Raw genomic sequence first — 15,040 nt, forward strand, 5'->3', positions numbered from 1 at the left:
GTTTTAATAATAATCAAATTAAGTTTAATTTTAATCTATATGAATTAAAAGAACAAGTGAAAGATTTTATAACACAAACTAATTTTAAAATATTCTTAAATATCATTCTAAATTTTTTGTGTATGTGACAAAGACTAGCCCTGAGCTAACATCTGTTGCCAGTCCTCCTCTTTTTTGCTTGAGGAAGATCGTTGCTGAGTCAACATCTGTGCCAATCTTCCTCTATTTTATGTGGGATTCTGCCACAGCATGGCTTGAGGAGCAGTGCTAGGTCTGAGCCCAGAATCTCAACCTGGGCCACAAAAGCATGCAAACTTAACCACTATGCCACTGGGCAGGCACCCTCATTCTAAATTTTTAACTACACTGTAATAGAGAATGGTGTGAATTGAGGCATCTCTGAATATTAAATCCCTCATTATGAGCATATTTAAAAACATGGCTTTGTGTTATATTTGAGATAATGAATCATCTGTATTAGTATCATTACCATCATCATACAGGAGCACTAGGATATTTAGTGAACATTAGAAATCTACTCAATTTAGGAAAAATATTTTGAAAAAGAAAAAACACTATGAGATTAAATAATTTATTACCATTGCTAAGATGAACACATATACTTGATACTCAATTTTATGCAGAACTTTAAAAAAATAGTTTTAATACAGTATCAAAATTTACACAAGTATTTTTGTCAAAAGACCAGTGTTCCTTGTATTAGCTTCTGCAGGCTCTATGCAGGCACAAAAACTTGTTTTCAACGTCTTTCTGGTGTAGGAATACAACAATTTAAGGATAAAAGCTTTTCTATGAGGGAAGGTGTAAATAGAGCAAGCAATTTTCTTTTACAGAGTAATAATATTTTAAAAATATATAACATTTTAAAAGAAAGATAGACTTAAATGGTAACCCAATTACGATAATTAGAGAGATAATTCTATACTAAATTAATTCATAAATATTTTCTGAAAACAGAGGGCTGGCTTTTCATCACAGTAACATTTAAAAAAAGTATAATGAAATTTCTTCACATTCCTTCTAAATGACAATTAATACACTGTATAATGAGCCTGTTTAAAAACGACAATAACAGCAACAGAGAATATCTGCTATGAATAAAATCTTAGTAATTTAGAAGAAATCTGAAAACTGGGAATTGTTGCATTCCTACTTTTATAATCTTAAACTACAGTAAAAACTTAGCATTCTGTCACAGGCCTCTTGCACATTCATACAGGAAACTATCATTGCATTTGGATAAACATAAAATACCTATCATAGCATTTCCAATACACACAGTCTAATATTTTATATATATATATATATACCAAAAATAAGAAAGAAACTAAGCAAAGCTAGCACACCTCTTTTTCAAACCTCAAGCAATCTGAACAAGAGCTTTTAGCCTCAATAATGGACATGCGTCAGTTTCATAAAACGTTAGATAGCTGCTGTAGGCAAAGAAAGCTTTTTTCATAAATGCAGTGCAATATTTTAAAGTTTACATAAAGTTTATTAAATATAACAGCATGTCTAGAAACTAAAGTGTAGAAATTGACATCTCACAGCTGGAAACACTTAGAAAAATTATGTTTGCTTCTTCTTTAATTGAAATTGTTAATATTAACATCAATGGATACGCTGAATGAATATGGAGGTTGATATGTCCCCAGGATGTGTCTTCATGAACAATACATCAAGATTAAAAGAAAAGATATATTTATTTTGATCAGCTGAAATAAATGGTACTCTCTGATAAGCACTCTATAAAGTCTTGCTACCTACCCTTCTAGCTGGTAAGGAGAATTTATGTGGTATTTTTAGCACCTCAAAAGTCAAAACAAAACAAAATCCCAGAAACCTAATCTTATCTTGCATCCAAATTAATTATGTAACAGGAACTAGTATTTTATTGACTAAAATATAAGAAATAGGTGCCCAACTCTCAAACTTGGGAAGCTGGAAGACACCTCTTCTTATCTTCAACACAACATGGTAGAAAACTCCCACCGTTATATGCAATGAGTCAACTCTATCAAAACCACTGAGGCTCCACTAGACTCTCCCAATCATGCAGGTTTCCCAATAACAACCTTAGATCTGAGGAGTCAAAAACGTTTTAGTTCTAATGAAAATATTAGTACCAAAATGGTGATCTTCAAAGCTACCTTGAGATTGACTGTCCTAGACATTGAAGTGAGAGACATTAAATACAGCTTTAGTTATACTAAAGGTTTTAAAGGGAAAATATGTGCAATGTACAATCACTCCATGTTATTCCATGAGTCCAGGTTTGTGGAAATCCACTCTTTTCTTTTATCTCTCTCTGGCAGTGGTGATCTCATGTTTGAAAGAGAGTGCTTCTCACATTGGTCCTTTGTACTGGTTTCCAGACAAATGTTGCCTAATTCCAGGACAGGAACCTGCAGCATCTCCAAGTTTCCTCCATACAACCTTAAAAAAGATAAAAGGAAAAAAGAATAAGTACCTTTATTGTCCTCTTCCACAAAGAGATCTGTGGTTTTCTTATGGGGGATGTATGAGAGGTGCAAAGAGGAATGCAAAGACAACAGACAAAATATCCACATGAATAAGCTCAAACACAAACAAAATGAAATGTGATGCAAGCTTCTAAATCACAAGAATTGGTCAGCAGATGGGACTACTACCCCTTGTTAGCAACCAGCGTCAAAATTAAAGAACCATATGCCAACTTAATCTAGTTACATGAGTGGTCCTTAACTCTGGCTGCACACTATGCATGCACTTGGAGAACTAATCTTAAACAGTAACTCCCACCCTCAGAGATTAACTGCATTGGTGGAGGTGAGGCGTGCTCATCTGTATTTTTTTTACAGCTCCCAATGTGATTCTAACATGTAGCCAGAATTAAGAGGCCATGAGCAAAATCATCCCGGTTCCTATATTATACCTCCATAACAAGGGATACCAAAATGTTTAATCCACTAAGAACCAAGAAGGAGCTTTTGTTCTTGAGCCATTTAAACCCAAGCTGGCAGATTAGGGCCATTAGTAAATTTCCCTGGTTTTCGCAGGCACAATTGAGGGGGCCTCAATTGTCTTAAGTCTTAGCTACCAAACAGTATGATCTCTAAGATTACCAAAACAGAAAGCATCCAAATGTGGGGAAAATATAAGAATAAATTCAAGCAACACTGAGATAGATACAATTACAATATGTTAAAAATTGGGCCATTTTAGAGGAACAATAGCAAAAGGTGAGACTAAGACTAATATAAGTGTAAAATAAAACCACTGAATTCACCAACGATATGCCAATATACTAACATTAACTGGAAAACACAACACATACACAGAATAATAGTCATAACCCTTCTAGAGTGTTTCACTATAAGGATTATGTTCAGATTGATAAATTCCACAAAAATTTACATTGCTTTAATATGAACACAAAACCAGTTGGTTCTTTAATTATTCATAGATTGCGTTTCTTTCTTTGTGTTTTATTTTTCTTTTAAATAGAGCATGAACTCCAGGGAAACCCAATACTATTCATAGCAATACACAAGAATATAGGGTTCTGTCTACCTTCATTTCTAAGCCAATGGAACTATTAGTCTCTGTTTTAGCAGACACTATTATGTGGTAGAAATGTCCCGTCACATTTGAAGGGAGTTATAGTTGTGGTCCTGAAATATTTGGAAAGTAATGAAATAGCGATAGATGGCTCAAGCTGTACACAAGGGAGTTAGGAAAGTCTCATTTCTTAATAATTGACTGTGAAGAGGTACAAACACTTAATCAGGAAGCCAAGGGATGCTATGGACTTCCCTTTTCTAGTCCTTAAATGGCATATACAATTACTTCTACCCAGAATGCTGTGAATGCCTGGTTTAGAAGCAGAGAATGACTCAAAGACCTCAAAGGATGATAGACACAAAGCATTAGATGGTTACAACTCAAAAGTGCAACTCATCAAGTATTCAAATATAGGATGCAATGGGCCTTAACCCTGAAATCACTTAACCCTGAAACCACAGCTCAAAGCAGGCAGAACTCTGAAATAAGCTGATGATACTAAGGTGGACACAGAGTAGTGACTTGTTAATAACTAAAAGACAGAACAGATGGGTGTCTGCGATTGTGGCTAAAATGACCAGTCAAGTGCTTCAACGGTGCTCAGGAAATTTACAAGAGCCAAAGAGACACACCTAAGATAAAACCATTACTACAAAAAGATAAATTTATTGTTTCTTAGAGGGCAGTTTATTGATTTCTGTGGCAGTTTAGGAAGAGAATAAAAGGACTGTGTGCTTACTAATCACCACGATGGTGCTGTGAATAACAGTCTTCCTTCTACAGATATCAACAACTCCTCTCCAAGAGGAATATTAGAAACTGAGGCAAAACTATTGTCTTAAGCTCTACCCGAGTCTTCATATTGATCTCACATTATGAGAAAGCTTTATACTTCTGTGACATTTTTATAAAGGCACATAGTTCCTCCAATAGGTTTCATAATCTTAGTTTCTAAGAAATTACTTATCTATGAAACTGTCTCACAATCTGTGGTTTTCTTTATTCTCCAGTATTTACTATGTGTTTTTAATGTTCGTATAATTTATAACTGTGACACAAATATTTTAAATCAACACATTTTTTTCCTGGCTTTCAAATAGTTCTCAAATATGAGTACAAATAATCAGATCTAGGCTGTCATGCATTTTTCTCAAATTTGGCGGATTAAAGACAAGAGTGGACAGTTAGAAAAGCCCTAGAGAACTTTTAAAGGTAAACAAAGAAGGCAAGCTTTTCTCTTTCTGAACATATAGAGAAAAACAACAATACCACTGCATGTGGCCTTTTAAGGCATTTTTGGAAATACAGGCAAACAAAAAGATCAACGCAAAATGAATCAAGATCTAATCCATTAGTGGGCCCCTATTGTGACTTTGAAATAAATTTTCTAATGTCCAGAAATCTTTCATCTAAAAAAAAAATAAAGAAAAGAAATAATCTGGCATTTTGTACGCCATGGAGATGGTCACCTCTGTAAGATGCATTGGGAAGTCCCCAGATTCACCACACTTAGGAAAGTGGAAAGAGCCGATCCCCAGAGGAGATCTGGGCATACTCCTGACTTCACTGTTCATTAGAGAATAATCTGAGCAAGCAACAACTTTGGGATCCTAGTTTCCTCAAACACACCATGTGAGTATGGGGTTCTTAGCCAGGGGTTCCTATCCAAATCACCCAGGGTCTAGGGGGAAACCCATACACCTGAATTATGAAGGAGCTCCACATACTACTCTTCGGAGAGCCACTAGGGGATGACCACTATGATCCCTTCTAGTTTGATACTTCCTAATGTCTGAACTTTATTTCTCATTCTATTGCCAACAGAAGAGAAGCAACAGGCATTCCTAGGTGTGTGGCTCAACTTTTAAATTTATCTGAGGGAAATATTCAAATTGCAAACCTTAAGGACAGGCTGAAAAGCTACAGAAGGTGAACAGTGATGCATTAGGAAATTATGACATCTAGAAATAACGACCTTTTGAAAACAGACAAAAACAGATATGCAGGAAAGAAAAATAACTGGGAAGGGGTTGCAAAAGAAAAACAGCCACAACATAAGCAAGTGGGAGACTAAAACCCTTGCCCCGGCACATAGAAAATGCCCATGGGATCTATTATGTAACATTTACTGGATTCCAAGAAACTTAAAGGTAAATAAGTGAGCAAAACCTAATAACCTAAAGCTTAAAGGTATTTCTACAGTTCTCATATCCTAATGGACAAAGAATATGAGGATAAAAGTACAAATATAAAGCAAATTAAAATCAGTGCTTAATATAATCTACCATGAATTTTTGCTTTTAACAAATGCCTTCCTTTACAATGTTCTATTTAGCTATTAAGCTTCACTAACTATATTCTTGATTAAATGATACATCCATGCATATTACTCAAAAAATTAAAATTTAGTCAGAGATTAATAATAAAATCCAAAGCACATTAATGATTACATAGAACATGTACCATGAAAATGGCATGTGAATTGTTTCCTGTGTTCCTTCTCTGACTTCATAGACAGATTTCTATGTATCTATCTCTTAAGTTTATATCTATCTCCTGTTAGTATTATCTGAGTTTGTGTCAAACACTGAAAGGTAACTACTTTGCATGGCATGAGGCACACATACAATATGCATGAAGAACTAAGCAAATATTACCTATTAAGATGGTGACTTTTTTGCCAAGTACAGTTAGAAAGAAATCCGAAGAAGGCTTTGTTTTCTTTGTTTATCACAGGTTTTTAAACACTGATCTTAAAAGTTTGAGGCAAAGACCTATTTATTTTTATCAAAACTAGTAACATTTTAGACAATAAAGTGATTATTTAGAACTTTCATCATTCATTGTGAAATACAGAATTGTCTGATTATCGCTTACCTGAATATTTTATAACATGATTATTGTGTTAATAAAACTGCAATAAAATATACTCAAGATAAAAACAAAGGGAGTTGGTTTTATTTTTATACAAAAATATGAAGGCATTTGGCCAGCATTTTAAAAGTAGGTATTCACAAAGCAGTAACTAAGCTACGATGAGGCTTTAACACAGAATACACAATAAAGCACGTTAAACTTACATTGCACATTTCTCTGACTATAGCTTTTTCTGTCTCACTAAGGTCATGTTCATACTCTTTACCCTGTTGACGATCTATAGTTTCCTGAACATCCAAGACCTGGATTTGTTGAAAAAGAAAAGCAAATTTCACATGGAAAAAAACTTGTTAGTTATGAATAAAACCATCAAGGAGCTCCACTTTGTAAAACCTTTAGTTTTCTCCATGTCTGCATATCAGAGTGGATTAGTATAAGGCAAAATCTTTTAAAATAGTTGATTGTTCTGAAACCTATCTGGAATCAATTCTGCTTGATTTTCAAATGGCCATTATAAAGCAATCTATTGCATTGTTAATAGTCAATTGTATCCATTAAAGTCTAAAATAATTAGCTACATTTAATTTGGTGATTAAGATAACCTGTGTCAACCATTTGGAGACAGTCAATAATTCTTGCTCCATTGTAAAGATGGGCAATATAATTAATTATATGCCAAACAGTCCAAATGATATGTAGACATGGCCTAGAGAAAAGATAACTAAAAAAGATGATAGTGATAGGTAAAACTGGTCAGAACCCAGGAATATGTACAAAAGAACTCTTGTTAACATTAACACTAGTGATGTCACAGCTCTTGCCTGGACATGTTCCCGGTGCCTAGGAAAAGACTAGAGAGACAGCTTTTTGATAGTAGCAAAGAGAAACACTGGTTCCTTATAGAGAAAATATTTGAGCAACACTTTGAATATTTTTCATTACAGCAAAGTGTCTGGGGATGAGATGCTTTTAAACAATTTTAGAGGCTTATGATTGCACTTCTCTACATTATCCCTAAATGGATTGAAAACAATATTTCTTTAAAACTGTCTGTAGAGTTTACATGTCAATACTTTCTATGGTAAAAGAGGGACAAAATTTTGGCTTTGAGTGCTGTTTGTTATTTTTCTATCAGTTTATAAACCAACATTAATTAGCACAAAATAACTGATGCTTTTCCTAAAAGCTCCTGCAGAGTTCACACTGAACTGTGACCCTACTCAACTCCTTGGTTCTGTTGTCATCATGGTCAATGTTGATGGCCATGCCTAAAGCTGTCACCTGAGAATTTGTACCAAGAAGTAGTTGAACCAAAATAAATTACTTAAGCATGCAGTGGGACCTTCATGTCAAGTTCACAGATTCTGAGACTACGTTGATATTTACTAGAGATCAATCCTGTAATAATCTAATTCACAAACTACTCTCTTGTTAACTCAAAACTTCTAGCCATTATTATTATATAGATACCACTTCTTTAAAGTAGAATACGACAGTAGTAAATGAAAGGCTCACCTGGCACTCAATTCAGTTAGAGTAGTTTACAATCTTTATACACTTAGACGACAGCATTGACTACGCTCCGTGAATATTCACAGAAAACTTAAAGAACTCCTGGAACAAGCTCATTGCCTACAAGTTCAACTCATAATGCACCTTAGAAAAGGGTACTTCAAATCAGTTAATTTCTACTAAATGAAGTGGTGCTCCAATTAATAGTTAGGAATTTTAAAGCAAGAAAAATGTGGCATTATTGCAAGTGGGCTAATTTCTGACACTGATTTACAACACTTCCCCCAACCATGACCATAGAGTTTATGAAAGCATAGAGATTTTTTTTGTGAAATCCATAGATGAGAAACTGAGCCATTGTTCTAATTATTCCTTTCAGAGCAGAAAAATCTTAGGATACAAATCAGCTCTAGATTGGTGACTTTCAAAAACAAAATATGTTGAGCGGCTACATCTCTCTTTTACGTTGTCACATTCTTAAGATGCATTTCCCATAGGCTATGTTTGCACATATTTCTGTTTCACGACACAGTTAACTAATGGAAGCAAAGACATCCTATATTCAAGAGCCTCCAGTTATCCAATAAAGACACTTCAGTTGCTCAGTATTATCCATTCTGCCAAGCAAGGACACTTACATGCTCTGATTATAACATAATATCTTCCTCTCTCGAGATAAAATTTTATATGAAAATTAGAAAATGAATCCAGAGAAAATTGAAGAGCTCTTCCCTGCCCTCCCTTTCCTCTTAGGCCATACTAACACAGCTACACTGAGAAATTTGGGAAAGACTGCAACGTGACCCACTATGCTGATCTGATTCAAACTGCACTTCCCATTTAATAAGCAACAGGACGTAACAACCTTCAATTTGAAAAGTAGGGTAACGTGTGGCTTTTGGAGTATGTGCAGACACTAATACTACAGGAGTGAAGTCACTCTCTGGTCCATTTTTCATTGCTAAAACATTTTTCAGATAGCTAGCGCCTGGTTTATGCTAAAGTAACAGCATGTTTAACAGGCTGTTCATGCTAAACCACATCCCAAATGCTGTTAGAGAGAGCAAGATGGTTGTCATTCGATAAATCAGCAACTACCAGACGCAGGGCAGCACCCCTCATTCTGGTGTGCCTTCTCACAAATTCATCTAGGTTGCTCATTTTGTGCGTTATCTCAGCCAACACAGGAAATGCCAAGTGCGTTGCCATCAGCCATCAGCATGGTTCTGCTACCTTCTCTCTAAAATCAGTATATGCTTGGGAGAAGCAAACTCATTTCGTCTAAATTACAGCAAAACATAATGAGGGAGCTAAATCTTCTGCTAAAATCTAATCATCCCAAATCAAATAAATATTTTGAAGTTCCCATCTACTTCATTGCTTTATGCATGCCAAGGAAAGTGGGGCCCACTCCACAAGAGTGAATCTTCAGGCTGTTGATAAATCATTCTGAAACCAAAACAATTTTAGAAAAGTTGTGAAACTCACGTGGCAAGTACAAGACTGAAGCGCTTGACCTACTCTTTGGCTCAGCAAGGTTTGATCACGGCTATGTGTTAGGAATTACACATAATTTAAAGGACAGTGTTTCATACTTTGGAATTGATGAAACTTTAAGGAACTGTCTTAATTTTTAAGATGATTTTTATTGCCTACATCAGTTTCTTCTCTTAGATGGGTAAACATTTATATTGCTTATTTATTATTAATTTTACCTATGGTGCTTATTTATTAATTTTACTTATTGGAAAGCTCATTATTGGTAAAGAAAAATAAATGATAAATTTCAGCCAAATCTTTTTTGAAGTCTTTGCACAATCTGAAGTAAAAGCCAAAAATAAAATAGCCTTATGAATAAGACCATATATCTATTTTCTAATACTTTAGAGAAAGGAGCATTAACTAGAGTTTGAATTTCTATTTAGTGGAGGATAGAGTAGGTTTTTGTTTATTTCAATACTTTCTTTTAGTAAGTTGCACAATGTACCTTCAATTGCATAAAAAAAACATGGTATCCTTCCTTATTTTGGCCAACTATTAATTCCCTATATTTGAAGACATCCCTGCTACAAACAGTGCACATAAAATACCTATAACAATATTTTACACACATGTATATACATGCACATCAGACTTGAACTTTGATGCAGATAGATATGAATCACATTACTCAAAACAAAATGGTAAAACTAGAGATTCAACCATAAGTACTCAAACCCACTGTTAGTTTAAAAAAAATTAAAATCATACTTCAAAAATTAAGATAAAAAAGTTATAGCAAAAGGGGTCAAAAAATAAAGTATCTGTGGTTAAAACAAGACTGTGAGGACTACCAGACTACAGCGAACAAGCCACAACACAACTGAAGTTCTGGATAAACGGTTGTACACAGTTGGTTACCTTAAGAGAATGTACCACAGGTTCAGGCTGCTGAGAAGGTGTGGCATGTCCACTGAAGCTATCTGGAGAGTTGGGTGAACTGTTACTCCCATCAGCCCCTGATGACAACCTAAAAGAACCCTTAGTAGAAAATCAACAACTTTGTTATTAAAACAAAAGTCGTTTATAACTGCATAGATGTCATTCAATATTCAATTTCACTGCCAAATAAGAATTAGCCACTGTGTTAATTTTTTTCTAGCCTGTCCTAAGATGCTGTCCACCTGTTAATTGAAATACACTTGCTGCTTGACCAGCAAGAAAACTTAACCAAGAGCCATCCCTACACATGTCCAGATGTCATTTCTGATTTACCACAGAGAGCAATGCCCCCTAAGGAATGCCCATTAAGAGCATTTCAAGAATGACTTTTGAAACTTAAAGATACTCAAGAGTAGGGAATTTGTGAGTTACTCCACAGTGGAGTTAAACATGCTCACTCAGCAAGACAAATGCCATATTCCATATGTCTCAGAAAATGCAGATACATCACATTCTTGCACTGGAGAAACTGTGTCTCTTATAAAACCCTTCTTTGAGGGAAAGCCCTATAGCGGAGCATTTTCCAAAGAGATTTAACTAAATTCAACACTTTCTTTAAGAAAGAATTCTCTTATTTTCTGGTCTTTTTAAATATGAAAAACAAAATAGAACACAAATTACGTATTTGTAGCTTAATGACTCTTCAAATTAATTGCTGAGAAATCAGAACCTGGGCATGATTAATTTGACTATGAGTGAGTCATAGTCACTCATACAGGAACTGGGGGAAAAAGCAAAAACTGCACTTTTTCTAGGGGTTGCTTGGGGAAAGACTAATGGATCAGGAAAGAAGAAGAGCAGTAGTTATCCACCCTCCTAGAGAAAACAGTCTAACAGGAATTTTCCAAACCTGTTTTTATGGAGATCATTACAGAGAGCCTGAGAGATTTTAATTTCTGTTCATCAACAAATCTAATTTTTTTCAGGCCTAATAGATTAATAACTGCTCTATTTCACTTGATCCTATGAATCTAATCCCGATAAGGAGCCACTGAAGGTGCATCATGTGTGGATTCACAAAAAGAAGAAAAAACTGCAGTCTGGGACATTTATTATCCAGCATCTACAGGAGAGTTTCTAGGGTGTGCATTTTAGGGATAGGCGGGAGGAGCTGAGCACAGCAACTGTTATAGGTATGGGTTTTATGCAAACCATACTATTTGTACAGAAATTGACAATTCCCATTGGTTTTTACAGATATTATTATTTATGCAACTTGGAATATCTTCTCTCTTCCCTTGTTACTGCCATTTCTTCCTAGGTCCTGGAAGGCTATCCTTGTCACCTCACAAGCCAACTGAGGTCATGTTATCGTCCATACTCAAAGAGTTATGCAATCAAATCAGGTCCTGCCTCTACCTTCACTAGCCATCAGGCAGAGGAAGCCGTGGATTATGACATTTAGGTGACCTCTCCAGCTTCTGTCCTCCATTGCTACTAATGATTACATTAATAGCTGATGATAACACAGGACAGCCAACTATATTAGCCCCAACCCTCTCTGGGAAAAAATATTTATAAGATTTGTCCTCCTGTACTTGTAATTCAGATCAAATCAGACATAATAATACCCGACACAAATAATAGAAGGGAAACTATTTGAAGTTTAAAGATGGTTAACACCCATTCCCCCAACCCAAGCACCAAATTTTGGACTCCTCTTCCTCTGTGGAGAGCAAGTGTTTCCAAAACGAAGGAGTTATAAAGGAAGCTCTTCTTCCCTGAATAGCTCTGCTCCTCTACTGTTCTCTTTCCCTACTGGCACCACCCATTTGAACTCTCTTGAAAAGGCTTCTGAGGTTACACAGAATTCACGTCACTTCTTGGGACCCACCATCGCACGGCCGTTTTCCCTCTGACCAGCAATCTAACTTGGCAGGCAATCCTCCTTCCCTCTGCACTACCCTCCTTCCGGTGCTTCCTTTCAAACCCTTTTCTGCCCAGCCCCTCTGTTTCAAATGTTCCTTTCCCAGACCCAGCAAAATGGTAGGCATATCACTGCCAGCCTGCTTTTGCTTGGACATGGGGTCTCCAGCTTTCAGGGCATTTTGGTTTAAAAGAATTTCTAAAATCAATGATAAGTTGCTTTCCTAAACCAAGTCCTCTGGGAAACTGAGCACTGTTTAAACTTGAGGAGAGTCCTATTCTACTCTTATCTATTCAGAAAAAAAACACTCTTATTAAAGAAGTTTCCTTAAAATAATAATAATAATAATAATAATAACAACAACAATAATAATAATAATAAAAGGCTACAATAGGAACTACACAGAGGGGAAAAACATCATTCAGGGATTAAAATTCTACTACAAATTTATTTTGCAAGCCATGGACTAGTAATCACCAGAAAGACCAAGTTTCCTTTTCATGTGGTTTTTGTGAAGTCACAAAGGTAACCAAATGCCTGGTAAAGTTTTACACCAACAGGTGCTAAACAGTTTTCTACATTAGAACAAAATCAAGCACCACATTCTATCACATCTAATTTATAGTTACTATAAAATAAAAGGTTAGATTTCTATGTGCTTAGTCGAGTCAGAATATTTAGAGAATTATCTATGTTCAATCAATATATACTCTCAGTTGACTAATACATTTTCACTAAAGTATTTTTTTAAAATATGCTACTGAGTGAAATAGCAGTACAACAATGATTTTAAACAGTCCCTTGGAGTTTATTTGAATAAGATTAAGCCCATTTATTTAAACTGTAACTTGGCTGGCTCAGGAGACAGGGAATTTTAAAAAAAGGGAAATCTTAATAAAAGTGGAAATGTGATTCCCAGCTTCAGGGTGGCTTGTTTTCAAGCTCCACATGGTCACATGGTGCACGTACCACCTCTTGGGGCAGCAGGCAATTTGAAAGGGCAAGAAATATTTCTGGGCTGGTCTAGAGACATTTGATGGTGTCTAACAATCCATTTTCAAGGCTTCTATTCTTTTTAAACTCCTTTCTATGAAAGGTGCAGGGTACCTTTGTGCTTCTCCAATGTTTGGGGTTACTCAATTTTCACCCCTCAGGTTCAGGAAAGAAACACCGAAGATGACTGTTAAGGAGATGAGAGATTCTACTCCCATCTTCCCTCCCCAGATTTAGATACAGAGCAAATTTCTTTCATGTGTACAGACTTGCTCTCTACCCCCCAAGTATAACTTTTCCTCTAGCAACAGAAGTCATCTGGTTATGCACAAGACAAATGCAGCAGCTGACTCATCTTCACTCACCGGGAGAGTGGGCAGGCATCGTCCTATTCCTCGGCACCCTTGCCACCACTGCAAGACCCGTCGGGCTCTGGGCCCCCAGCCTTTCTCCATATTTGAGCTGTTTCTAGTTGGAGGTTGCCTTCTATTCTGGGTGGCCTTATATTTGGAACAATATAGTACAATCACTCAGAAAAATACTGTTTCCCAAGTCTCAAGAAAGCAGATAGAACAAGAAGCTTAGTGAAATGAACCACAATGACCACAATGGCAAGCTATAACATGCACCTCTAACTAGGGAAAAAATTAAAATAAAAACAAACTGAAGTTCTGTATATTAGAGCTAAGATCGATTTTTTAGAGTTTTTGACAAAGATGTAACTAATTCTCAAGCTATCTAAAAGGGGTAGACGGTACTGCCAAAATTCCAGAAAAAACAGAAGCTATTAAAACAACTTTATTTTGTTGGTTTTATTTGTGAGAATTATCAGAAGTCTTCGAAGTATTTAAAACTGTACCTTCAGAACTTAACAAAATTATTTGAAATGCAACTGGAAGCACTATGCCCTTTTGTTAGGAAACACAGGTTGGGTAGATTATATTCAATAATACTCAGAAAAACTTACACTGCATCAAATTCTCAGCAAAATGTCTGCACATTAAAGAGTATATAATGAACTAAGAGGTCACTATTGCATTAAAATAACTATTTTACATGAGACATAGACATAATTATCAAAATTTCTATTAATAGGTTAATTCTCAAATTTCTGTATTGTTTGGAACTAGAGATATCACATAACAGGAATAAAAAGAAAATACAAAAAAATTTTTTCCCTAAATTTGTTTTTTCCATGACCAAACTGTGTAATTATATTAAAATGATTGGAAGCAAAATAAACTTATTTGAACATAATTTCTTCTCCCTGCCAACTTTCACTAAGACCTTTATCTAACAACGCTATGTCCTAAGGAATAAAAAGAAGATTGTAAATATAGAAAGTTCACAAAATAGCCCAAAAATTCCAGTGTGTAAATGTTTATGTAAATTTTAGGAGATTAAAAAATGAGAAAATTTTCTAGTTCTCATTGATCTGTTTTCCTAGAAGTATGTGCTCTATTGTGAATAGCACAGTCTTATTGTCACTATTCTCTGACTTTGGGAGGCTGAACAATAAAGAAAATGTACCATGGTCTTAAGTGAAGTAAAAAAGAAGAGCAATGATGACTAGCAGTTGGTACCCACAAAACTCTCTTCTGAATCTATGAACTCAGTACCAGTCACCTATCAAATAAATAAGTCACACATATTCCTCACACATAACAGAGAAAATTACGTATTTCCACTTGGTCCATAATGATCATTTCATCATAGCAACCCTGATTTGACTTTAATAATCATTTC

The 15,040-nt window shown here is 35.4% G+C and overlaps 1 protein-coding gene across 3 annotated transcripts in view; it reads right to left on the minus strand.

Moving 5' to 3' along the window:
• Positions 1-445: 445 nt before the first annotated feature.
• The window catches only part of CCDC85A (coiled-coil domain containing 85A), a 179,317-nt gene continuing 164,722 nt past the window's right edge, over positions 446-15,040 (minus strand). For 2 of the 3 annotated variants that reach the window (XM_046660299.1, XM_046660298.1), the window contains one exon: positions 446-2,457. In XM_046660299.1, the coding sequence (XP_046516255.1) occupies positions 2,408-2,457 (50 nt within the window). In that variant the 3' untranslated portion in view covers positions 446-2,407. Of the gene's footprint in view, positions 2,458-6,644; positions 6,744-10,353; positions 10,474-15,040 lie in introns of all 3 variants that reach the window. The other variant, XM_046660297.1, reaches the window with a different exon arrangement.

The sequence above is a fragment of the Equus quagga genome, chromosome 5 (assembly GCF_021613505.1).
Source record: "Equus quagga isolate Etosha38 chromosome 5, UCLA_HA_Equagga_1.0, whole genome shotgun sequence".
Taxonomy (NCBI): domain Eukaryota; kingdom Metazoa; phylum Chordata; class Mammalia; order Perissodactyla; family Equidae; genus Equus; species Equus quagga.